Source organism: Terrapene carolina, unplaced genomic scaffold, assembly GCF_002925995.2.
Source record: "Terrapene carolina triunguis isolate 2854851 unplaced genomic scaffold, T_m_triunguis-2.0 Scaffold96, whole genome shotgun sequence".
Classification (NCBI taxonomy): Eukaryota; Metazoa; Chordata; order Testudines; family Emydidae; genus Terrapene; species Terrapene triunguis.
Window position 1 is genome coordinate 7,840,572 of NW_020664447.1, and position 27,472 is coordinate 7,868,043.

General features: G+C 42.1%; 1 protein-coding gene across 2 annotated transcripts in view; it reads left to right on the top strand.

Annotated features, from left to right (window-relative positions):
* The window catches only part of TEAD1 (TEA domain transcription factor 1), a 147,736-nt gene that overhangs the window by 102,331 nt on the left and 17,933 nt on the right, over positions 1-27,472 (top strand). For both annotated transcript variants that reach the window (XM_024195971.2, XM_024195980.2), the window contains 2 exons: positions 945-1,069; positions 19,173-19,346. In XM_024195971.2, coding sequence (XP_024051739.1) covers positions 945-1,069; positions 19,173-19,346 — 299 coding nt within the window. The remainder of the gene's footprint in view (positions 1-944; positions 1,070-19,172; positions 19,347-27,472) is intronic.

Below are 27,472 nucleotides of genomic sequence, written 5' to 3' on the forward strand. Positions count from 1 at the left end.
GAGGTGCAGAAGAATTACAGTCAGATTCCCATTCCAGGGAGTAGAAACATGTTACCTGAGTCCTCTTTCACCTTCACTAGCTTGTTGTCCATCTCTCTGAACCCCCTTCAGAAATGTCTTCTTGATTTTCAAATCTTGGGGGATTATCTCTGCCCTACCTTCTGTGGTGTCTTGTCTCCCCAGGTCAGTTGCTCCACTCCTTCTTTGTGCTTTCTCCTTTTGTGACTTTCCACAATTTGAAGCAAGAGAACAGTTACAGTTTTAATTGTGGTGAATCAGTTCTGGTGGTAGACATGCTTCCTCATAATGGGTCAAGTCACTGACCCTTTATTCTCACTTTAAGTTACGATTCATCTCCCTACATTAATTATTTATTATTATTTGTATTGCAGTAGTGCTTAAAGGCCCCCCTGTGCTAGGCTCTGCACAAACACATAGAAGAGCCCTGCCTTGAAGAGCTTACACTATAAATAGGCAAGAGTGGGAGGAGGAACAGGAGAGGAAAGCCCAAGGTCACACAGCAGGTCAGTGGTGAGCCAGGAATAGAACCCAGATCTCCTGACTCCCATTAGACCACGCTGCCTACGAATGACCATGCTGCTAGTGAAATGTCAGTTGTAATGCTGTGTAAAGTGTACAATAATTAATTATATCGTTTAAGCAAAGATTATACAGTGATACGTTAGCCAAATAAATCAAGGAAGCTCCACTTTTGTTTCACACCATCCTTAGCTTGACCAACCACATTGATACTATGGTCAGTAGGTTGGATCCCCATCTTTCCATGTTGTTTACCTTTAACAAATAATAAATCCATGTTGATTTAGTATATTTTTTAAATCTGAATTAAGAAGAGCCCTATGATTCCTCGTTAAATTTAATACAGAAAATGGAAGTTGAGAAATTGATTGACTTGTACATAACAATGATACTTTGTATTTCAGGGTTTGAGCCTGCATCAGCTCCAGCACCCTCAGTTCCCGCTTGGCAGGGTCGATCCATTGGTACAACCAAACTCAGACTGGTGGAATTCTCAGCTTTTCTTGAACAACAGAGAGACCCAGAATCAGTAGGTGTTATCCAAAGAAATGCCCAGTAATCTTAAATAGTTCTCTGCTCTTCTTAGTTGTATCTACCCATTTCTAGTCTCTTCCCGCGTGCTTTCCACTGTTGGCACTGATGTCACTTTGAGGCAGTATTTCTCAAGGCTGATAGACATCCATCAATGCACTGTAATATTACTCTGATTATTTTTCCCTTTTCAACTTTTTTTTATAGAAGCTATTGCTTATGAAAGTGAGGGGCTGTGTTATGTTTGCCTCCTTTCAGTGCCTCCTTTCAGCTTCACCGCAAGCGGCACTACATAGCTATGTCATCGCTCATCGCTGGTCCAATCTTAATGGCTTGCTGACCCAATCGTCCAGTTATACAAAATTGCATGGTGATTTGGGCCACAGTTCAGCAAAGTACTTAAGCATGTGTTTAATTCCTGTTGAAATCAATGGGTTTTAAGCACATACTTAGAGATAAGCTTGTGCTTAAGTTGTTTCTGGAACAGGGACATAATTTAAGGACATGCTTACAATTTAGCATGTGCTTAGGTGCTTTGCTAAACCCAAGCTTTTGAGATTTGGGCAAAAATTTCTCTAGCTACCAAGAACAGAGCATAATCACTCCTGTTGCTTTCAGTTTGAGTCTCCAGGAGTGTATCATTCCACTGAGCCACCTAGTTTATATTTTTTAAGGAACAGCTATTTGGACAAGAAGTTTTTGCTGAGAGTAAACCTTCCTAACCTAATTTGATTTTAAACTTGTTTAAATTTCTGCTCCAATGAATAGAGCAAGAATAGTTGAGTAGTTTGTACAACTTACCTATTTAAAGATCTAAATGTGATGCTTGCTTTGACTTCAGTCCGTTTCTCAATGCCAAATTCAATATTTAAAAAATATCTAGATTCTGCACTGCAAAATCTCAGGCAAGTCCATGGAGCTGGGTGTAATATTTCTTATTTAATCCAACCATTAGTGAGCTCATTTGATGAAGTAGCTCCTATTATTAATCATTGTGTTTTGTCTTTGCCATGAAAACTTATCAGCTTAACTCTCCTCCTGCATGTCACAAAACACCATGAATCAAAAGAGCTGTGTCAGTTTTCAGTGGAAAAACATGTTGTTGAACTGAAAATTTTTATTGAGATTATTGCAGAAAAGCAAATACTCTCATGAGCATGTGGTATAGACAGTCCTTTCTTCTTCAAATTGCTGGTAAAATACAGTAGCTTGGAGTAGAGTGAACTGTCATGTGGTGTTTATAATTCTGTTCCTGAAACCATAGAATTTATGGGCTATAGCTAGGTGATGTTATCAAGGGAGTGTTTACACTGCATAATGGAGATCAGAGACATAGTACAGCAACCATACATCAAAGGAATCCTTAAAACAGAGAAACATTAAACTAAAAAGTGCAATATATTTCAGCAGTGAGATATTAAAATATATGTCCATATGTTGGGTTGCTAACTATTATATTTGGGCATGCTGGTTTAACTGGAATGTCTGTGTTTAGAGATAGGGACAGTTCTGCTCTCAGTTACACCTGTCTATATCCAGAGTAACTCCACTAACTTTTGTATATTTATACTATTGGTTTTTTATTCCTCTGGTTATGCATTCCATCAATTCCATTATTCATTTGGAACAAAAGTGGCGCCCTTGTTTCTATGTTCTTGCCTAATGCAGTGGCTTTAATACACTCTTGGGGTCAGACTCTGAGCTCCTTTACCCCAGTGTAAATCAAGAGTCACTTCCTTGAGAGGGAATGGTAAATAATGAAGAGGACTGGTCACTGATACAGAGCAATCTGGGTTGCAGGGTAAGCTGGGCGCAAGCAAACAATATGTGTTTTAATGTGGCCAACTGTATACATCTAGGAACAAATGACATAGGCTGTACTTACAGGATGGGGGACTCTATCCTGGGAGCCAGTGATTCTGAAAAAGATTCTGGAGTTACGTGGGCTCCCAGTGTGACGCTGTGGCCAGGAGGGCTATAATGCGATCCTTGGATGTATCAACAGGGGAATCTGAGTAGGAGTAGGGAGTCCTGTATTTAGCATTGGTGTTGCTGCACCTCGAGTACTGTGTTCAGTTCTGGTGTCCACAATTTAAGGAGTATGTTAATAAATTGGAGAGAGTTCGGGGAAGAGCCATGAGAATGATTACAGGAATAGTAACCATGCTTTAAAATGGCAGACTCAAGGAGCTCAATCTATTTAGCTTAACAAAGGAAGGTTAAGGGGTGACCAGATCACAGTTTATAAGTGTCTACGTGGGGAACAAATATTTTATAATGGCCTCTTCCATCTAGCAGACAAAGATATAACAAGATCCAGTGGCTGAAGTTGAAGCTAGACAAATTTACACTAGAAATACGGTGCAAATTGTTCACAGTGAGGATAATTAACCATTAGAACAACTTACTAAGGGTTGTGGTGGATTTTCTATCATTGGCAATTTTAAAATCAAGAATGGATGTTTTTCTAAAAGATGCTCTAGTTCAAATAGGGATTACTTCAGGGAATCCCTCGGGCCTGTGTTATATAAGAGGTCAGCATAGATTATCACAGTGGTCCCTTCTGACCTTAGAGACTATGAACTCAGTGGAATTACTCCCGCAGTATATTTACACTGAATGTTTTATTTTTCTTAAATGTATAGAGATAGAATATCTATAGACCCCCCCCCCCCGTCCTGTGCTCTGAGCACGTATATCATAATTTAAAAACATTCAAGAGGACTGCCCATAAATATAACAACTTACTCCCCTCCTCAAGAGCCTGGGAAAAGAGATGCCCCTGGCAGCATGCACAAATCCAGGCTCTGGAACACCAGGGTGAAAATGAGTTCCAAAGTCATTGACCCTTCTCAGACAACATACTGTCAGCAGCTTCCTGTCTTTTATATCAAGGGAGCGCCCACCCAAGTGCCTTTGCTGATCTCATTGGTGGCTGTATGTCATGAGGAGAAAAGTGGACTCTCAGGTAACAAGGTCCCTAATCATCTAGGGTTTTGTAGATTAAAACCAAATTATGTAGAATTCCATCTGGAAACTTAATGGGATCCCCAGTGCAAATCACAGATCACTGATTATAAAGTGCTCCTGCTCCCAATGTATAAGTGGGATGCAGCATTCTGTACTAGCTTCAGCTTCTGCAACTCTCTTGGCTGCAGCAGCTACCGGGCATCCAAGATCCAGCACCACTCCCAACTTGCAAGCCTGTTTTGCAAATGGCAGTCACACTTCCTCAATGAAGGGTGCTGACAGCAGTGCAGCCAATGTTTCCAGCCATTTCCCTCAACCCACCAACTTTATGTCAGCTTCACATAGACAGACTCACAGAGAGAAGACTCTCATTCAAGCCCCAGTTCTATCTAAATGGGTAATTTGCTTCACTGTTCTGGCTGGCTCAGATGTGATGGAGTCATAGAGCGGGGTGTCATACTGAATGCAGCGCAGACATGGTCTCTTAATCAGTCCTTCCAGGGGCTTCATATTCACGTACGGGAAAGGTGTCAGTGTAGATCCCTGCAACACCCATGCAAGAGAACCTTTGGCACAGAGGACGATTGCTCACAGCTGTCCTTTGGGCTCTCTTAGTGAGATAGTAGGAGCAGGGCCACTCCAGAGCAGCTCCAGCCACCCTTTCTAGGGTTTTCAAATGAACCAACAAAATCTCATGGTTAATGGTGTCAATAGGGACTACTGTATCCCTAGCAGAGGCCAAAATTTACCGTGAAGTGCTACCAACCCATAGAGTGATCTGTCAGGGCAGTCTTATCTCTCAGGACTGCCTGATAACTCTTTAGTTCCATCAATCTTCAAAGGCACACCAGCAAACCAGTTCCATTTCCCTGACATTGCAAATCAAAGGAGACAATGGTCTGTGCATGACAGAGGGGTAAACCTATCCCTCCAACAGCCACACCTTGCCCAGAAATGCGAGCCAGTGTGTGGAGAAAATAAGGTCAGAATATGACACTTGTTGACCTAATTGTTTTGCAAGTATTTATGGAGGTTCTCAAGAAAGCCTCCTCTTAAGAAGTTCCTAATAAAGAAGTATGCCATCATGTAGGTTTTGTCTTCATACGGCCTTGTAAGATGTACAGCATAGAAGTCCTTGGCTTATTCACTGTATACCTAGTATATTAGTGATTTATGGGCTCTGGTGTACACAGAATGTTACACAGAAATAGAAGACGTTGCACGTGTCTCCCCAAGTTGTAGGGAAAACATATGTTTGGAAAATAGTATGTGATTGTGTAACTAAAAACAGCATCCTGATGCACACACAGAGGGTGGCAGAGTTAAATAAATGAATTTTCTTTCCTAACTTCCGAATGGTTAAAACCATGTCATTGAAACATCCTCTTTATATCATTTTCATAATGGAATTATTATTATTCTACATTAATGTGTAACATTTAGTTTAATAGATATGTATCAAAGTTTGGAAAACATGTCTGTTTTATACAGCGTACAGCATTTGTATCTCTAGGCCATTTTACAGTTTCAAAAAATGAATAATAGAGCAGTTCACTGACTAAGTAAACTTTGTCCTCCCTCTGAGGAATAGAACGGCTTTAACCAAATATGTTTTTGACAGATTATATGTGCTCTGCAGTCACACCACTGGAATTAATAATATGAAACCAGCTGAGTGAAGTGAATAGATTTGCAACATAATCGACTACTAATGGTCAAAACATACTGCTTTGGCAACTGTGGGTATCAAAAAGTCATGTCCTAAGTATTATTTTTACATGCAGTAGCTCAGCATGCAACCCATTGCACTAGTACAGTACATGTGAGACTAAGGCTCAGCAGAGGCCTCTGAGCTCTCATTTTCCAGGCAGGTGCAGACTCTCTGGGGAATGTAACACATACACTTGTATTGCAGAGAAAAGTTAGAGACTTGAATTGAAAAACAGTGGTGAAGAAAGCCTGGATAAATACCACAAAGCCATCTTTGGAAAGCCTAATATCTTCTAGAGTTCCTGCCATGTAGGGGTGAGAACCCCACAAGCATTTGCCTCTGATTGGGAGTGCACTGCTAGGAGATCCCACGTTTTCAATGCACTACATTGACATGAATGGTTAACTAGAGTACCTGTATTATGAAACTACTTGAATCTTTCTTTAAAAAAAAACAAAAAACAGCTGCTTCAGTATTTGTATTGTACAAAAATAAGGCACGAAAAAAGTAAATTTGTCAGTTATGAACCCAAACTCATATCATTCTTTAGTCTCACTGTGGCAATTTCCTTACATGTCAACCCTATTCAAACGTTAACCCTCCATACCAGAGTTTGAATGCTCAACCATTTGTGTGTTGGGCAGGGAGTCAGTGGCAATGGGAGACGGTTCAGAAGGCAAGTGGGTAGGAGCAATAGGACAAAAATCTGTGAGGTGGAGTAATGGTAGAAGGCTGAAAGGAGAGGAGATAGAAGGGAGCCAAAGAGGCAAGTTGAAGGGAGAAGAGCGGGAGCATCAAGCGACCTGGGAGAAGCTGTGTAGGAGAATGACAGGAGCAGGGAGGGGAGAGCGGGGCAGATTGGCTGAACACAAGCCACAGCTAGCTGATCGGCCTGTCAGCAGACTGTTAGGAGGTGCAGCTCTTCTAACCAGCAGAGGAGAAGGGTGAAGAGCCATCCACAGGAGGTTGGCGAGGAACCGCAAAGCCAGCCAGAGAGGGCAGGCGCTATGTAATAGAAGGGGTTTGTGCTGTGCTTCTTTGCTCATCCAGCTGTTCCTGAAGCTTCACTAAATTTGTCCTGTTCTCACAGGGAATACGTGAGAGCTCCCACTTCGTTACTTGCAGTTTTGAGGGTGGCTGATAGTTTACTATTAATATGGTTTGATTATCTGGATCCTACTGTAAATAATGGCATGCAGAATAGTCCAAAGACTATGAACAGTCTCCCAGAGCAAAAGTGGAAGCTTCCTTGCTCAGAACATTGAAAAGGAGAATGAACAAAGCACTAAAAATACATATTTTAGGGAGCACTCTGCAGTGGCAACATAATGACCCGAGAACTCTTTGGATTTTGCAAGAAATACAACTGATAAAACTTAGTCTAGATTTATCTTGGGCACTTCTGATTTTGTTTTTTAAATGACAGAGAATTTTCCAACAAACTCCAAAGCCACCCCGAGAGATGAGATGCTAGACCTACACCCTGATCTCATTTAGCTTTGCTTCACAACATTCTGATTGTGTCTATGGTTGTGGCTCTTTGTCTCTGCTATGGGAATCTGCTAGTATGGAAATCAGTGTTAATTTTTTCCCTAATATAGAAATAATTTACAAACAAGAAATGCACAATAGTTATGTACATTTTAAGCCATGAAGTTTTAGGTTGTTGTACTCCTTTGTTCCTCTTCTGCCCTAATAAATGGATATATGTAAGTTTTTAAACAAGAATCTGCAGAAGCTTTTAAACCAGAATCATGTAACAATTTACTCTATCCTTGAAATAGTCCAAGGGTGTCCAAACTTACTGACCCTCTGCACCGTATATGACAATCTTCAGAAGTTCGAGAGCCAGGGCATGCCTGCTGGGGTTCGAGGCTTCTGCCCCACGGGGTGCACCTGTGGGGCTGGGGGCTTCAGCCCTGCTCCTGTTAAAGCCCCGAGCCCCAGCAGGCACGATCCATGTGGCTGAAGCCCCGAGATCCTCCTCCCCGCTGGGCAGAAGCCCCTACCCCACCACCCTGCTGCAAGGCAGAGGTCTGAGCTCCTCCCAACCCCAGTCTGGTAGGTGGAGAATGGGCGAGGGAAGGCGTGGGGTGGTTTGGCCACCCCTGAAATAGTCTTTCAGTACCTTTTTACCAGTTACATTTCACAGTAAATAAAATGAAGTACTATTTTTAACCAAATGGATTGCCAACATTTATTAGCAGAAAACAGAAACCCTCACATAAATAATTACTTCCTTAGGCCTTATTTGCCTGAGCAGCATCCCCTTGACTTCAGTGCAGCTCTCTGTGATTTTAAAGGTGTATCCACCCAGAACTCATTGCAGGATTGGGGCATTAAAGATTTCTGGCGCCCTTCCATTGGTAATGAATGTGTAAAAGTACAAGAGCCTGTAACTATCAGTCAGTATTCTAGTGGATTTCAAACCTGCTCCATAGAATCCTGTCCCTTTGAGGACTCTTTTTCCTAATCACAGAATTATTCCATTTAAAGGTGAAATGTTAAATAGCAAAAACCTTCCTAAAATTATAGAATGGAAATAATTAGCCTCACTTTAACTTTTGGTATTTTTGGAAATTGCAAGGTAGGATGTAGGATGCCACACTTGCAGCATCTCTGAATATTGACTCTACAGCTCCGGATGAGTAAAATGACTCCCTCTTTAATGTGAAAAACAACTAAACATACACGTGCCAAATTCCTGCTGCATTTTCTTCCAAATTCTCTGGTCGTTTATTAGTTCGGTGGTCCTTTGTACTTACAAACAAACTATAGAATTTCACCTCAAGTCTTCAAACACCGGTCACTTTGTAAGAGGAAAAAGTACTTCTCCTTAATTGTATTCCAACTCTGTATATTTGGAACCTCACCAGTCTGTCACTGTCAGTCTAAGATTTCTTTACTTAAGTGTTTTGTGATTTCACTATAAGAGTTCCTGGGAAGTTCAGAACAAATTTGTATTCATGGTTAAACCAAGTAAATGTGTTCTCTAACACGTAGTAGTTGAATCCTCAATCAGATTAGAGAGAACCTAAACTATTGTCTTCCATACAGGTGTTTCTAAAATGCAAAGACTCAAAGTTAAATTATTATAATTTCAATATAGTAGACCTTCTCCTAAATATATTTTACCTGTCTGATTCTCCAGTTGCAACCCAAACTGATCTGATTAAGTATCTGTTAGTATCTCCAAAAAAACTTTTTTCTTCCCTCTCTTCTGAGCATTCAATTGTGACTACTGCTTTCACAGCAACCTCCAGCACTTGAAACAGTTTTACGTATAAAATTCCTTACAGCTACATGCTGAAGAGCAAATTTTCCAAATTAACCCACCTACCCATAATGTGGGATAATAGCATTAGGTCCAAAATTCAGAATTTGTTTTAAAAAGAAACGGTGGTGGGGAAATATAATCTTAATGGAAATGTTCCTTATTTTTTATTTCTGGGTTTGTTTGTTTTTAAACAAGGCTTTTGCATTTAAACATTACCCTGCAGTATTGTGAGTCCAGAGAGCATTGTGAAGGAGCACCACAAAGTGAAGCTGACTAGAAATGGATCATAAAAGTGAAACTGCTAGCCTGGTCTCATTGTGCAAATGCAATAAAATATAAAAAATTAACCAAACCACCTCAGCTGATGGGAAAAAAATTACATTTTAAAAATTCTCTCCATTTTAACTGTGTAAAATGTTACAGAGGCTCAGGAGTTTTCTTATGTTATATTATCAACACATCTTAAGCTGTGTTTAGAAGTTTATCCTCTTGTACTCTTGATAGGCAGCATATCAAAGATGTCAACATCCTTCTTACATAAAAAGAAAAGCAACTAAACTTAAATTTAGATGGATCCATTTTTTTAAAAGAATTAATTTAGTGTGGTGGATTCTAGATTCAAGGTTATTTTAATATAAAGTTGAATTAAGTACACAAAAATATGGAGTTCACTTCTGTTGACATGTATAGTGATTATGCATCTGCACTGTGGAATGAACATATGTCATGCTCTGTAAAATTTTCAAACTTGGGTGTCTATATTTAGACACCTAAATTAAAGTGCCCTGGTTTTTTCAGAGGTGCTCAGAACTGACAGTTCCCATTCGTTTAGTATTGATATAATCCTGAAACTGGCTATTTGATAGCAGCCCCCTGTGGCTGCATGGAGCCCCATTAGCTTCAAGGGGGACTTGTGCAAGTGTAGGGCGTCTACCTGCATAGTTCCTGTGGCAGGATTGCGATCATAGGTGCCTAAAATTAGTAGTCCAGTATGCAAATATTGGTGGCAATAAGTAGAAAGACATTTGGCAGTAACTAATTCTCCAAAGTTGGCCTTCCTTAAAGTTAGTGTGACCAGGTGTGAAAGATCATCCACATCATTCTTGTTCAAAATCTGTCACTGTTGCTTAAAATTTTCAAAATAAAATAATAATCACCATTTTTTTTGCAGAACTCACCAAAAAAAATCAATTTTGTTGGCTCCCCCTGCTGGCTCTGCAGTCACAATTAGTGAGCAAACACTGCTCCCAGAGCTCTGCTGAGATCGTTATTGGTGCTTGTGCAAAACCCAGGGAGTAAAAAATAACCATATTAATTTTAACTTTATTAGATGCATAGGGGACGACGGTTGACAAGTGGAAAGTTGAATCAGCAGAGAGCTTTTATTTCAAAAACTCCTAAGAGAGCATTGCAAATAATGGAAGTGGGTTTTAGAAATGTAAAATCACAATGAACCCTTGTTGATTCTCACTAATGGTCAAGAAGTGAATTGGGGAGTGTATCAGTATGGGGGTAAATGAATATAAATTGTACCTCGGTAGCCAGCCGGGAGCACTATATCATGCATTAAGCCTGCCAAACACAGCTGTAGGATCTAGCTTGTTTCTTAAATTGCAGTTGTTTGACTTTGCAAATTTAATAATGTTCTTTTAATTTAAGGAGGTTTTTTTGTGTGTAATTCCCTAGTTTTTTTAAAAAGCAAACCTGAAATAACAGAAATTCCATCAGGTGCCGTCGTCTTAACCCCATGGTTCTTCAGTGCACTTGGAACCTTTAAATCCACAGATCTCTGTCATTTGAGCTACTGGAATAATTGGTAGCAATAGTAGGTTGTCATCTTTTTTGTGGACCAGCACTAGAGGAGGCAGAGGAATAGTGGATCAGGGATCTTGGGGTTATTCCAGGCTCTGGAGGGGAATGTGATCTAGTGGGCACAGACTCTTCTTCCTGTTCTCACCAAACAGGACCCCTTCTGTCCCTCACCTCCTCCCTGTCCTGTCTCTTCTCTAACCCTGGTACTAGGCCCCAGTCCCATTGTCCTCATATAGCCAGTCTCTGTCTTCATTCCACAATCTCCATGCCTAGCAAGTTCTAGTTTCATCCCTCCTAACTCCCCATCACAGTCCCAATCTTCTTGCACAGTCATTCCATTTCCCCCAGCTTTTCATTCTCTGTCTCCTTGCCCAGCCAGTCCAAATTTCTCTGCCACCCCCCAGTTCCTCATTCAGTCTGTCTGTCTGTCTGTCTCTCTCTCTCTCTCTCCTACCCTGGCCTCCAGTCACCCCCCACCCCATCCACCTTCCCAGTCTCCACTAGCTCTCAATCACAATCTCCCTCCCCAGCTCCCCATCTAATCTCCGTGCTCCCCTGCCTCTTTGTCCCAGGCCCTGTCTCTAGCCAGTCCCAGTTCTCCCCTCTACCCTGTTTCCTAGTCAGGCCTCCAGCCTCCGACCCCATCCCACTAACTGGTTCCTACTCTTTATCCCACTCATTTCCAGTTTCTGTCCTACCCCCAGGCTTCCTGTTCCTGTCCACCCTGCAGATCTGGCTCTCGCCCCCTTTGCTTTCAAAACAGGCAAATCTCTCCTCCCCATGCCAGGAGAGGAGCCAATGACAGCAAAGGAGAGAGAGGCTCCCTGCTCTCAGTTCAGGTGCCCAGACCCTAACCTGGCATTGCCCGAGCAGCCCAGAGCTGGAATGTCAGGGAAAGTCTTGCTCATCTGCTAAAAATCTAAGAAGTCTCTACTGAGCATGTGCAAACTGCATTTTTTCAGAGATTTGTAACTTGGTCAAATTTGGGCAGATTTTCACTGGAATGGCAAACGGCATGTGCTTAACACAAAGGCAACCCCTTGCCAAATTTCAAGTCCCTGCTTTAAACCATGGGGGTGCTAGAGCTTCTCCAAAGAAGGTTGGGGGGATATTTTTAACATGGGCAAAACACTATTTTTCCTTAGTCCAATGGCTGACCGGTTTTGTGTGAAATTTTCCAGAACAATTCATCCTGACCAGACACCCAACATCAAAAATTTCAGCCCAAATAGTTAGTTTGAAAAAGTTATAAGCAATGGAAACCAGGTTCTTAGAATGGGAAGTGCTAGGCAACCTTAACAATAGGCAGTGCTGCCAGCTCCCAATGCTGTGTTAAAATATTGCTAGGCCAACTCTGTCTTGATCCCTTTCCGTGGAAAGCTAAATCTATGGGAATGAACATTTTAGTCACTAAAATTTTATTAGAAATAAAGGGAATTCTTGGCAGGGTGAGCTATTTTCTCACATCAGTAGGAAATTCAAGGGTGTTAGATTTACAGATAAGGCAGTGCAGCAGAGCCAAGACAATACAGATTACAGTAGCACGCAGACTCTTGTTATATTGGTGATTATTTTTTAATCAGTTCATCCCACTTGGTTCCTTTTTCCTCCGATAGTACAGTTTGTTAACCTAACACAAGCAGTAGTACCTTGTAGATAGCTATCTCAGCTATAGCATATCACTAAACAGGATACATCTATAGAACCCCAGCCACTAGAGCAGGGGTAGGCAAGCTATGGCACGCGTGCCAAAGGCGGCACGCGAGCTGATTTTCAGTGGCACTCACACTGCCCAGGTCCTGGCCACCGGTCCGGGGGGCTCTGCATTTTAATGTAATTTTAAATGAAGCCTCTTAAACATTTTAAAAACCTTATTTACTTTACATACAACCATAGTTTAGTTATATATTATAGACTTATAGAAAGAGACCTTCTAAAAACGTTAAAATGTATTACTGACATGCGAAACCTTAAATCAGAGTGAATAATGAAGACTCAGCACACCACTTCTGAAAGGTTGCCGACCCCTGCACTACAGCAAGGTTGTTTGCTGCCTCATCAAGAGTATGTCTACACTGCACTAAAACACCTGCAGTGTAGACGTTTGGGCTGGAGCTCAGGCTCTGAGACCCCTTGGGGGGGTCCCAGAGCCCAGACTCCAACCCAAGCCCGAACAACTATACTGCAATTTTATAGCCCCACAGCCCAAGCCCCGCGAGCCTGAGTCAGTTGACCCGGACCACCCGCTGTTGTGCTGTGGGTCTTTTATCACAGTGTAGACATACCCCAAGTGTCTTAGGCAGAGCCAAGCGAGACCACTAGCCTTTCACCCACCCTTTCTTTCTGAGCTTCCATTTTAGTCCATTCCTCACTTTGATGTAGAGTACATTCAACCCAAGAGAGGGCCTCTTTTTATTTCAGTGGGGATAGAAGACATGCAGCACAGGGCCATTTGAGTGTGCTGCTTTGTTGGGTTTTTGTTTTGGATCCATAAGACACAGAACCAGTTAATTCAGTTCTCTCCCTTCCTTACTGCTAATGATGGCAGCTTCACCGAGTGCCTTGTTGCTGTGACTGAAACGATAGACAATCTCCCTGGTGACATTGCTGCAAGCATGACCTTTTCCTCCTGAAAACTTGGAGCTTCACTTTCATCAGGGCCACTGCAGCTGGAACAAACTTGCAAGAGCCTGTAGATCTCCTGGAGTGGCCTGGCTGGTGAGATATTTCCCAGGTGGGGTGAGACAGGATCACGGGATGCTGCCTCTGCACAACTGATGGTTGAGGACTATATTCTGCCTGGCCTTTATGTGGGTATGCGGTGGGAGGAAGGTGCAAGGAGCCATCTTTTTGTGTGGCCCCTTTAAGGATCAGGCATTTCTGCAGACCCTGCGTTCAAGGAGGTGCAGGGATTGTGTCCTCCCTACTCCTCCAAAGGTGCATGGTATTTCAAATGGGCATAGAGGAGGTGGAACTATGGCTCTAGCATCAGGAGGGAGCAGACTGTATCCTACGAAGGGCTTTTGTAATGAGCGTGCTTCACCTGTGACCAGGGAATTCAGGTAAGCAGAATGCTCTCCAGTACATCCTCTAGAATAGTGCTGCCTCCACATTTTTTTTCTCTAAGGGCTGTGCCTAACTGGCACAATCTAGCCTTGTAAGATATAGTTGGAGCATAAGCGTGCGCACGGGGTGTGCCGGGTGTGCCCAGGCACACCCTAATGCCTGCGAGCCGGATCCAGCCCCTCAGGGCTTTGGATCCAGCCCTCGGGATTTGCCCCCTGTGGTGCCACAGGCCCTGCGCCGCTCTCTGAAGCAGCCGGCACCACGTCCCGGGGGGGAAGGGGAGAGGGCTCCGTGCGGTGCTCCAGGCACCGCCCCAGCAGCTCCCATTGGCCGGGAACGGGGAACCACGGCCAATGGGAGCTTCGAGGAAGGTACCTGGAGGCGCGGCAAGGGCAGCGCACAGAGCCCTGTGGGCCCCCCCCTCCCCAGGGGCCACGCAGGGACATGGTGAGCAACGTGGCGTGGGGCCAGGGCAGGCAGCCAGGGAGCGCGCTGCTGCAGGTAAGCAGCGCCGGGCCAGAGCCCGAACCCCTCCTGCACCCCTCCCCCACAACTCCCTGCCCTGAGCCCCTTGCCTGCACCTCGCACCCCAATCCCCTGCCCTGAGCCCCCTGCCTGCACCTCGCACCCCTCCTGCACCCCAACCTCCTGCCCTGAGCCCCCTGCCTGTATCTCGCACCCCAACCCCCTGCCCTGAGCCCCTGCTGCACCCTGCACTCCTCCTGTACCCCAACCCCCTGCCCTAAGCCCTCTGCCTGCACCTCGCACCCCAACTCCCTGCCCTGCACCCCTCCTGCACCCCAACCCCCTTCCCTGAGCCCCCTCCCACACCCCGCACCCCAAACTTTATGATGTTCGCCTTTAAAAAATAAAATAAAATTCCCTGGGTGCACACCCTAATGAAATGTGCTGCGCACGCCTATGACTTGGAGCAACTGGTTCTATGGTAGAAGGCTGCAGGTTGCAACTCTATGCTTTCATGCTTTGAGAGCATGTGTATGTCAAGTTACAGTGCAGCCTGCATCTTGCCACTGAAATTGAAAGAACTTTGCTTAATAGATGCGTATTTGTGTTGCATGAGATTCAGAGTGCACTTCCCTGGTACTGTGGAGAACAAGAATGCATCAGAGAGAGCTGTAGCAGCTCTCATCACCTAGTTTTGTGGAATGTAAGAGCAAAACCATAGAACATAAGGACATAATTTCGCAAGAGCCAGTATATGTATTGAACGGTAAAACAAATGTAGGTGATTTGTCTTTGTTCTGCTCAGCTTGTATGTTAGCATCCTCTGACATTGGCGATTTGTCTTGGTTCCTTTAAATTCCTAAGTGGATTATAATTTTTCTCATGGTATTAGTTGACAACAGTCATTTTTCATGGCTTTACTGCATTCCTCAGATATTTAGAATTTTTTAAGGGAAGGAGTTCAGTAAGAGGCAGCCATCTCCAGGGCATGTAGTGTAATGCAAACTCTGCAGATGAAATAGCTCAGGAATGTATTCTGTAAACTTTGATGTAGTTGCTATGCTTAAAAAAAACACAGGATTTGACCCACTGTGGTTTACAGTATTTAAAGCATATAATTATGTACATGTCAAATGTAAATCCTTTAAATACTGTGGCATGGGCAAATTCCTCAGTACTAATGTACTTCAATAACTCTGGAATATGCAGCCTGAAATAATAGTGAAGTTTGCTTATAATGAGGATGTTCTTTATCTTTTCAAACACTAAAGGGCTCAGAAGATATGGCCATGTAACTTAACCTCATCGCTTTCATATATACACACTTTTCATGGAGACTGCCCATTTAACAAATTTGTCTTGTGCCTAATATTGTGTTGTCATTTATAAGCGTGTAGAAATATGCCTTATCTAATTAGATTAGTAATGATCCTATTTCATATATGAATTACAGCAGCATAAGCAGAAAATAGTCACACACGCAATGTCAAAATAAACATGTATGTCCTAAGAATATTCTCAGGTGATGTCACACCATCTGTCCCACTATATCCTGTCAGAATTTTTGCTGCAGCAGCATCTGGTACTTTGGCAAGATCTGCAGGCAACTGTAGTAACTTTACAGCTGCCTTTAACTTTGCTTTTATATTTAAGCAGCATAAAGGCTCTGTGATCCTCTCTGTATTCCTATATACATAACGTCTCTTTGATTGCAGTTTGGAGTCTGAGCACTTTACTACATTATTTTCCAGACGGTAAAATAGTATAATGTCTGAAGAAATGTTTTACCAGATTATTTTGCAAGACAATAATGTTGGGATTCCTTCCAAGACCTCTTCCACTTGGCTTATCCAGAATACCTCACCCAGTTCTGGGAGAACTCTTTATCCCATTCTCAGGATCCCAAACAACTCAATTTGATTCCTGCTCAGCACTCAGGTTACTTTATTAGGCATGTGACAGCTCTATGCCCTCGTGGATAAGGCCACCCAGATGCAGGGGTTTAGGTACTGGGTGATACCAATTCCAGTTCCAGTTCAAGCATGTCACATGTTAGACAGTTTATATACATTTTCCCCAGCCATAACATCTATACTTGTTGAATCTAATTGGGTTGGACATTGTGCAGATCATGTAAGGACCAATCACTTTGGAGATTGTGTAAGGACCAATTGCTTATTTCCTCCCTTTATCTGCATTTCAAGTTAATCAGTTCAGGGTGTTCCCACTTATCTCAACTAGCCCTGGAAACACTGTCTCGGGCACACAGCCTGTCAAATCATTGTTTACAGTTGAACCTTGCACTCAAATTTTACTCATGTCCAGCAAGATCTATGCCTACAGTTACGTGCCCCAAATTCTCATGTGTTATCTTCATACAGTTGTGAATTTATCTCAAATTATAGTCACCACCTAAAATCTAGTGTTCTTGCTTGCTTGCTTTCCCTGGTCACCAGACATTTAAGAGGTAAACCTAGAACAGCAGTGGTGCCCAACAATATTATATATTAATTTTTGTATGTGCTTGGCACGCCAAGATAATACAATGATGTGTATCTGGATATAGATCACATGTAAGTGAAGTAGTGTATGTGTATTTTGTGTGTATAGCAAGGATGTTTCATCTGCAGTTATTCAATTATCAAGTAAAATGACAAATCTAGCAACTCTGCAGATATTGTTATGATAATCCCTCATTGTAACTGAATAGTATGATAATTACTGTAATTCTTGTGTAAATGATTGGTATGTGACTTAAACCTGCTCATGCCTTGCTGATAAACTTTCATTCATGCATTCATTCATTCATGCACTCGGTCCCTTCCATTCACTTGTTTATTTTTCTGACCTACGTGCTTGGCTCTTTAGAGTAGAAACACCCTATTTTGACTATGATGCCCCTTTGGGGTTTGTTGCATCTATAAGCAAAGATTGGGAAAGTTTTCTGTGTGCACACCGAGGAAATACGGTGGGGGCTATTTTGAAAGAGAATGCTCCAAGGTAAATCTGTGTAACTGATGTTCACATCTTACGAATTGAGCTTAGGTTTATTAAAGCCTGAAGTGTTAAGCTCTTTTCCCCCCACTAAATAAAATACGTCAGGAGGAGACTGGAATGTATCCGATTATATATGCCCATTATAACAAATAAGTGTATTCTAAATTCAGATTTCATTGCTCTAGATGATTTTACTAGTTTTATCGGTTTACTTGTCCAAGTACAGTTGGTAAAAATATAGTCAGTCTACTTTCTTTTCCTCTGGGTTTTGCACATTTGTTAGGGAAAGTTGTATTCAGTTATTATTATTTATTTTTATCCCAAGCCCCAGGCATGGACCAGGACCCCATTGTGCTAGGTGCTGTACAAACACAGAAGAAAAAGACAGACCCTGCTCCCAGGGGCTTACGGTCAAAGTGTAAGACAAGTGACAAGAGATGGAAACAGGGGAATACAAAGAAACTGTGAGATAATATGGGTTAGCATGATAGGCCAGCTGAATGGTTGGATGTTCAGTTTATTTAGGTATGACAGTGTTATTTTAATCTGTTTTGTCTGCAGATATATTGTGAACAAAATAGCCAGGCAGATGTTGAAAACGCAGAGTTGACATTATTTTATGCTTACCGGTTAGAAATTGCTACCTTGTAGCCAGTAGCTATCCAATATTGCAAAGTTTTCGGCTGTTCAGTGACTGCACATTGGTTTCCCTTTAACTGAGTTAGCAAGATGTTGTTTGTGATCTATGTGGTTAAAAAACAACCATGCTCCTTTCATCTTTTCATGTGGTCTTGTGAGGTGTGGAGCTCTCCCCTGGGTGGGACTTAGCGGCATGCAGTATCAGGTCCTCTTCTTTTTCATTTCAGATTTTACAATGTGCTATAGTCTCAGACAAATATGCAGCGTGTAAACAATATGGGTAAAATCCTTACCCCATTGAAGTCAATAGAGGGTTTAACGATAGACTTCATTGGAGCCAGGATTTCACTCTGAGAAGGGAGAGGAATTGTTTTGGGTGGTACCGGTGGCTATAACTAATGATAGTGGAATGAAACTAGAAAGGGGGAAATTTAGGTTGAACATCAGGTTATACATTCTGGCAGCGAAACTGTGAAACTAGCTCCCACAGTAAGTGGTAGAAGCTTGGGTCATTTGAAAGTGGATTCAGCAAAGCATTGGGGAATATACCAAAGGGAAAAATCCTACACTGGCAGGGAGATGGACTAGCTGACCTATTAGTTCCTTCTTATTACTATAATTCTAGGAATTAAAGAAAAATCTCTTCCCTCTCCTTTAGGCAACTGACATTAGCACACTTTTTTTTTTTTTTTTTAAAGAAAGAAATGTTAGTAATGTAACGATTAAGGGAGCTGTTGCACTAGCAGAAACTAAAGATCTCTGTACATAAGACATTAAACTACATGGTGCAGACACCACCACTCTTTCTAATGACCTTGATCTTACTGTGCTCAGGATGGACTGATCATCACTTTGCTGGCTGTTCTGGTTTTTTAGGTAAACACCTGCCGGCAGTTAATCATGCTTAGCAGGTTTACAGTAGGGGAACTGGTTTTATGATATTGACTCTTGTTCACTAGGGACTGTGCCAAGACCACCAAAGTTACTTCATGGAAATCATGTTGCAAATAAACCGTGGTCCCAAAGGTAAATGAGGGCAAGATTTTCTAATCCACCAAAGCACCCTAATCTTAGCATGAACACACAGACATACTGTTCAGCTTAAATAAACCTCTGTTTTTCTTGTACAATAGTGATTTTTTTCTTTTTCTTATTTTCTTACAGTACAACAAACACCTCTTTGTGCACATTGGACATGCCAACCATTCTTACAGTGACCCGTTGCTTGAATCGGTGGACATTCGTCAGATTTATGACAAATTTCCTGAAAAGAAAGGTGGTTTAAAGGAACTGTTTGGGAAGGGCCCCCAAAATGCCTTCTTCCTAGTAAAATTCTGGGTGAGTAAGACATACCATAGAAGTTAATTTAGACTGTGTGTTCACGTTATGTGCTTCCCTACTCTTTCTAAATGTTCACGTACACAGGAATTTATTTTGTCATCACTTAATAACGTGAAGCTGAGTCTCCATCATTTGTGTATATCCTTCATGTGGGACACTAGCACAAAGCCACTTCTATTGCTGTTTCCCACAACATGTCTGTGTTCCTAGAAAACAACTGTAGTAATTGTAGTGCCTGCCAGCACTTTGTTATACATGATCCTTTGCCAGTGACAAACAGGTAATAAGTTTTGTTTAAACAGGTAATAAGTTTATAAATGGTGAACTGCCATCTAGTGGTTTGATTGGAGAGCAATATCAGCAACTTAAACAGAGACTTCTGTGTATATTTTTGAGTGTTTTGTATGTTGGACTCTGCTGAAGGCAAGTAATATAGTTTTTAGCCTTGAGATCAGCCAATGTTTTCACAACGCCGTTATATTTAAAATTAGTATTAAAAAAACTATTTAAGAGTTTGTGATATTTCCAGTGCTGTTGTATAATAGTTTGGGTTGCTTTAATTTCTGCTTCATTGTTGAAGCAGACGCGCCTTCAATTTCTCTAAGTACATTTGGGACATTGGCATGGAATTCTGTTTGCAGAGGAATTATACCTGCCCAAAGTAGCTGTGAGGAGTGGCTGAAGGAGGATTAGAATGAAGGAAAAATAAAAGCTAGATATCAGAAATGTTGAAAGATACCTAAAATATTGGTGTCACTTTAACCATGTGCATCGCTGTACATATACGGTTGGATTTCAATGGACACTTCAATCTATCACCCACTCTGTAAGACACACACATAAATGGCAGTAATCCCCCAAGCTTTTCTAAAAGATTTAACAGCAGACCATTGTAATATCTCATTTTAGCAAGACACCATTTGTTTTACTGTACCTACCATAGAACATTTACTAATACATAGAATCATAAGTGTAGGGCTGAAAGGGACCTCAAGAGGACATCTATTGCAGGCCCCTGCCCTGAGACAGTACCAGGTATATCTAGACTAGCCCTGTCCAACCTGTTCTTTAAAACCTCCAGTGATGGGGCTCCACAATCTCCGTGGTAACCTATTGCAGTACTTAATTACCCTTAGATGAAAAAGTTTTTCCTACTATCTATCCTAAATCTTCCGGGCTGCAGATTAAACCAATTACTTGTTCTTCTACTTCAGATCACTGTCCTCTTTGTAAAATCCTTTAACATATTTGAAGATTCTTTTCTCACTCTTCTTTTCTCAAGACTAAACATTATGAACTATTATAAGGGGGGGAAATCCTAAAAAATAATTGCCAACATGAATTCTAAAACTGCATTTTGTGATGTAAAACATTTGCTTTGTTTTGTTTGTGTGTGTTCCACTTCCCTGATAATTTGCCAAATTTAGTAATTCACAGTGGGACTCCCACTCATTCATTAGTGCCAATTAATGAGGTTCTACAGGAGCATAACGTGTTACCTTTCAATACTACTACTACTATGTTGAAAAGTATAAGTAAAGAAGATTGCTCCCATTTATTTCTTAGCAATAGTTTTAAAAAGGTGCATTAATCTGAAATCCTCATATCAAGATTTCCATATTACAGGAAATAAAAGGTTTGCTTTAGCTTTATATAATTTATGTTGAAGCTTTTGCCATCAGGAGGACGGGGGATTAGGGGCAGGGAGAAGTGTTCTGCTCTAGCATTCTCTTGATACCGAAACCAAACCATGTTTTAAGCCAGGAAAATACACCCTGAAAGTATAAACTTGGCATACATTCATTGTTGTGATCATTTGTGCTTGGTTAGCATCAAGAGCAAGTTAAGCATGTGCAGACAAGAGCCCTGCCACTAAGAGCTTACAGTCCTATAAAAATTGTATTGCCATGGTTATATTGTGGTTTGCATATGTAAATAACTATACTGTGAGGTCATCAAGTGGCTCTATCATGAGATCTGAACGTATGAAGTTTGTCCGTGAAGTTTGTCCATGAACAAATGTGGCTTGTGTGGTCTGTCATACTGAGCATTAGGCCCTCATTGGCCTGTTAGACATTTCCTGCTGCCTCACAGGTGCATGTTGCTCTAAGAATTAAAATTTAATGTTTTAAAAATAAGGTTTTCTACCACTAAAATTCTGGAAGCATTTGGAAAATCATCCGGTAGTGAGTTTCAGAAATTCTGTATCAAATTATTACACTCACAACAGGGTCTGAAAAGCTAGTGTAGTGTTTAATGTCAGTTTTTAAAAACATGTCCATAGATATAAATTAGGGCTGGTTGGTTTTCATTAACATTCCCGCTTAAAGCAGAGCCGGAGCTTCAAAAATGAACTTGCTAAGAACAGGCCGCCCAGAGGATTCAGAGGGCCTGGGGCAAAGCGGGGGAGCAGACATAAAAAAAGGCGCCACCCGCTGCGGCGCTTGTACTCACCGGGCGGTGCTCCGAGTCTGCAGCGGCAGCGGGTCCTGCACTCGCTCCGCATCTTTGGCAGCACTGAAGGACCCGCCGCCAAAGACCCAGAGCAACTGAAGGGCCCGCCGCCGAAGTGTCACCGAAGACCCGGACCGCCGCCGGGTGAGTAGCCAGGGAAGGGATTCTTGGCCAGGGCTCGCGGGGCCTGGGGCAAATTGCCCCACTTGCGCCCACCCCCTACCCCTGGGCGGCCCTGGCTAAGAACTTCATTGAATGTAAGTCATGTAAAGGGAAGCAAAACGTGCGTGAAATAATGTCTCTAGTCACACCCCTCTGAGAGAGGGATTATTTTCTCCCTGATAGCTCTTGCTACTGCTGCTGCTCTTACCTGAGACTTCATCCTGCTCCCCAAGTGGGAGTCTTGCTCTGCCAAATTGATGGACCATTCTGGCCTTTACCCAGCAATTTCACTTAAGGGTATTGTCTGCCTTGCAATCCAAGGCGTGATTGTTGCTTGGATAGACACATGCGTGCCAGCTTTGGCCTGGCTAAAAATAGCATTGTAGATGTGGTAGCTTGGGCTTCAGTAACAAGAGTAGGTGCCCTGGGTCTCCAGGGTGCTTGTGCAGCCCATGCTAAGGCCCATGCCATCCTATCTACGTGACTATTTTTAGCCATGCTGTATGGATAAAACTAGCCTGGATATGGCTCCACGAGTTGCATTCATGCCTCAGATTGGAGACTTACCCAGAAAATGCATTGAACAAAATGTGCCATACTCTTTGCCAATGTCTAGGGCTTGCAGAGATCAGGGCTGAAATCCTGATCTCATTAAAGTAAATGATAAAACTTTCATTGACTTTAATGGAGCCATGTTTTGGGCAGAGTTTGCTGAAGAGGGGTTGGATTTTTATTGTCTTGAAAATTGGTATTAAATTCCAATTTAATTCCAATGCTATTGTTTATGTTAAGTAATGAGTGTACCTCCTAGGACAGACTCATGGGTGATAAAACACCAAACTACCCATTCAGCACCTTCAAAACACAGTGTTAATTGCCAGGATTTCAAGCTTTACTCAGCTAAATCTTAGGTTTCAGCAGCACTTCTGCTTCTGCTGCCCCCTTTTTGAGTGGGTAATTGTCTCTAAAGATCAAACTTTCAAAAGAGGGTGTAACTTACAGTCCCTCAACAATATAGGTACCCCTATTGCACTTACCAAACCCCACCTTTGTGCTAACACATGCTTGTACAAGAGAGTCATAGGTTATGCAGGTTGGACCGTATGCTTACAGTTACACTTCTGTACTCACACATGTGGGGTTTTATGGGTACATGAGGTATACACCCATTATCCCAACCACTGACAATTTAAATATTTTAATAGGCATTTTCCAAAAAGGACCTTTAAAACCCCCAGAGGAACTGGACTAGTTTTAAAGGCCTAATTACAGTTGAGAAGTTGGTGTGAAATCATTATAGATGGAGATGGTAGTGCACGTATAGTTAAGGTTCCCCAACATTTGCCATTAAAAGACCCTGTTTTCAGTTGTTAATATCTTTGCCAAACTTTAACTGTTCAGGCTGAAATTGTCCGTGCCAGGTGTCTGCCTCAGGGTGAGTTTTTTTGCTGTGTCACCAGGTGCAGTAAGTGAGAGCAGGAAGACTGTCTCTCTTGCCAGGGCAGCCTGACTAGCATGCAGAGGGGACAAGAGCCAAACCTGAAGGGTGGGGTGGTAGATTGGAAGATGGAGCCTGTGGGAGGGCAGCTCTGATGAGTAGACAGGGGCTGGCTAGCAAAGAGACCAAGAGCAGAAGCTGGTGGGGAAATGCGGGTGGATGAGGAACTGAAATCAGAGGAGAAGCCAGGATGGGGAGACTGGGAATAGCCAGGCAAGTAGAATTGGTCAAGGAGTCTGGGAGGGGGAACTGGGATGAGGAGCCCGAGGAGGGTGACTGGGACTGGAATGAGGAGCCCGAGGAGTGGGGGGACTGACTGGGACTACCTAGGTGACTGGGACAAGGAGCCAGAGATGGAAGGAGTAGACACATGACTGGGGCATGGGCAGAAGCAACCAAGCTTGAGGGAATAGGAACAGAAGAGTCTGTGATCCCTCCCCCCACCCCCTACAGCATAGTCTGCTCCAGAAACTAGAATGGAACCCAAGATTCCTGAGTCTCAACATTCCACTGCAGTCAGAAGATATCTGTGAAACTTACAGGGAAAACATGTCTCTCGTCTCCCTCTAGTGCTGGTCCACAAAGAGGATGACAACCTACTACTACTATCAATTTCTCTGTTAGCTCAAGTGGCAGAGGTCTGTGCTGTGCATCTAGAGGATCCAGCACCTATGATGAATCCTGTTGGTGAAAATATGGTTCCACATGATTAAATTTCTCAGGGGGTTTCAGAGTGGTTTTGTTTTGTTTTGTTTTTGTTATAATGCTAAAATTCAATTTAAAAAACTCAGCTAAAAGAAATGCATGGTTGCAAAGTTGAGCACTCAAAAGTTAGTGAATGCCAGAATTAAGGTTGCCTGCTGACCACAGTGGGAGGAACCTATGCAACCTTAATTCAGCCCCTTTGTGCATATGCATTATGATACAGACATTAATTACATGATCACATCCTATTTTTCCAGAGAACTGATGCCTCACTAAGTGCACAGGATGAACCTGCTCTTGGGATGAATCAGGGTGGTGTAATGAAGGAGAGTGTTGTCTGTATGACACCTGCCTCATTTGTTGCAGAAGCTGGAATGTGTGTAGTGAATGAGGCAGGGAATTGGAGAACAATAAAGGATGTTCTCATGATTAAGACAAATGATTACTGCCCTGGAGCACTGGAATCTATTCCTGCCTGTGCCAGTGTTCCTGTGAAATGCTGGGCAACTCACTTAAATCAGACTTTTTACAGGTGGCCACTAATTGTGTGTTCCTCATTTTTTGGATGACTGATTTGAGATCTGATCTGAGTTGCAGAGTTACTGAGCACCCACAGCTGCAGCTGAAGTCAATGGGAGCTGTGCTTTGAACCTATACACTGAAAAATCAGGTCCTAGGCATCTCAGATGGGGCACCCAAAATTAGTGGGCAGTTTTCATAGGTTCATAGATTATGCGGCCAGGGGACCACTGTGATCATCTAGTGTGAATTAGCTTTAATCTCTCTGGGTCTCAGTTCCCTATCTGCTAAATGGGAATAATACAACCTCACCTCACAATGGTGTTGTGAAAATAAATTAATTAATGTTTGTAAAGAACCAAGATTGTACCATGACAGCACCATTTTTTCCCATAAGGAAATCAATAATAATTGTGTCTTTGAGACGGGGTTTGAATAGTATGCAGTAAATAAAGCCTAGGGGGACACATTGAACGTTGAATAGCTGCTCATTAACTGTGCACAAGAGGCGGCAGGAACCTGTGGCAAAAATATGTGATCATATCATTAAAGACTGCTTAAGCAAAAGGGGGCTGAATTAAGCAAACTTAATGGTATTTTAACCTAGTTTTTTGTGTGTAATAATATACAGATCAGAGAACATGTGATACCAACATTCTTGTTGGTTATATATTAAAAATATTGATGATAATATGTTTTTGAATCATGAACTTATAATAGGTTCGAGGATTTACTTTTTCCTGGGTTTAGCTAAAGCAGAAGTGAATGTGCCAGTGTTAGAACAGCGTTATGTGTATAACAAAAGCCATGATTCATGTTCCTATAAGAATACTTTGCATCAGTCCTTTTCGGCTAGAAAAGTATGTACAATGAACGATACACAGCTAGGTAATTAGTCATGAGAATTAGATCCCAAACTGGCAGATCTCTTTTCTTAATTTTGATCATGATAGGATGATACTACAGAAAAAATGATTTTAATGTCTAAAACTGTTGGCCCATTCACAACTATTACTACTAAAATGCTGGCAAGGTCTAGGTTATCATCAGTAAATGCTGGGCAACCCTGACTTCTCAGAACACTTGTGGGATTTTGAGGTCATGAATTTTTAAAAAAATGTTCTCCTATGCGCCTGTTCTTTTTTTCCCTATTTTTCAACATGTGCGTGTATGTACAGAGACACACACATATACACTTATGAGTCAATATCAGCCATTTCTCTCTACTTTAAGAAATACATCTCTTCACAGGTACCCTTAATGCAGTGTATTTCTGCTAATTCTTAGCATTCTCTCCCTTTCTTAGCAGCTGCACCCCTTCCATCATTTTTTTGTCTCCCACCCTCTCCTGCTCCTTACTATTAAAGCACAGATTGCTGAGCCCTGTACAAAATGCAGGGGAATACTTAGTTTTTTGCCTATTGAGAGTATACAATCAAAACAGGTCAACAAGACAATACAGATAAAACTCTGGATACCTACAGGAAGGATGGCAGTACTGCACTACTTTAAATGATCAGGTGCATAATCACACTGACTGTTTCCATTGCTTTTTTAGGCTTGGTGGAATTAATGTAATTAAAAAGAGGGATTTGAATGGAGAGAAGGTGGTCTGTGTGTGCCTCAGGAGCCAGGTGTATAAGGGCAGTATGGAACAAAGCCTGGTGAGGAGTGAAGGCAAAAGAAGACAAGGGACTGTGGGCAAAAAGTAAGAGGGAGGAAGTAGAAGAACATTAGGGCAGATAGGCAGGCAGGAGTGGTGGTGGTGTGTGCACCTGCGGAGGTGGAGAAACTTTAACTTGTTGTGGAAAGTGAAGGGAAGCCAGTGGAGGGATTCAAAGAGAGGATGGCATGGTCCAAGCAATGGGTGAGGAAGAGTATTTTATGGTAGCTGTGGTGGTATTTTGAATCGGGGGGAAGGCAGTGAGGTGCAAGGCAGGGAGACTAGAGAGGAATGACCAAGTTGATAGATGACAAAGACATAGACAAGTGGTTTAGCCATGGAGACATAAAGGAATGTTCCTTTTATCTTACCTCTCCAGTTAGGCTTTGGGCTTTACAGCAGATTGTTTTTTTATAATTTTCTCTGTGACAGATATAAAGACTTGCTAAAAAAAAAAAAAAATGGGTTGAGATCTATAAAAAGACACTTGGCCATCATGGAATTTGGCTTTGCAAAGTGTCAACTACAAAGCAAATTGCCATATTTCTCTGCAGGGGTTTGTTCTTTCATATGAATTACATCTAATCTGACATACAACATGATACCAACAAGTAAAGAAGCCCTCAGCCTCAATTTTGGTGAAGAATCTAAATGGTGTGTTTTTTGGTCTTCTCCATATCTGTATCTAAATCTTGCTGCCTCTTCCTTTGTCTCAAATATCCATCCCCTTCTGTCTGTTCAGAGCACTTACCCAGGCCCTTATCTTGCATCTTGAATACTATAATCTACTTCTCTTTGCCCTTGATGTCTACAGCTATTGCAGATGCTACCACTAGACTCATCTGCCTGGCACATTATGATAACCACCTTTCCCTTCTGTTACCTTATCCTATTTTAATCCCTCCCACCTTTACTCTGTTCCCTACAAATCATTACCATTTGGCACTAGTTTGGCTGGCAAGTAAGAGCACTGTTATCACTAATTTATCCATGCACACCTGTCTCCCTTCCCTCACTCCCGTCCAGCTCTTGTTCATCTGTTTGTTTGTCATGTTTTGTCTGGATCTTAGATTGTGAGTTCTTTGGGGCAAGGATTTTCTTTTTGTGTTACTACTTTGCACA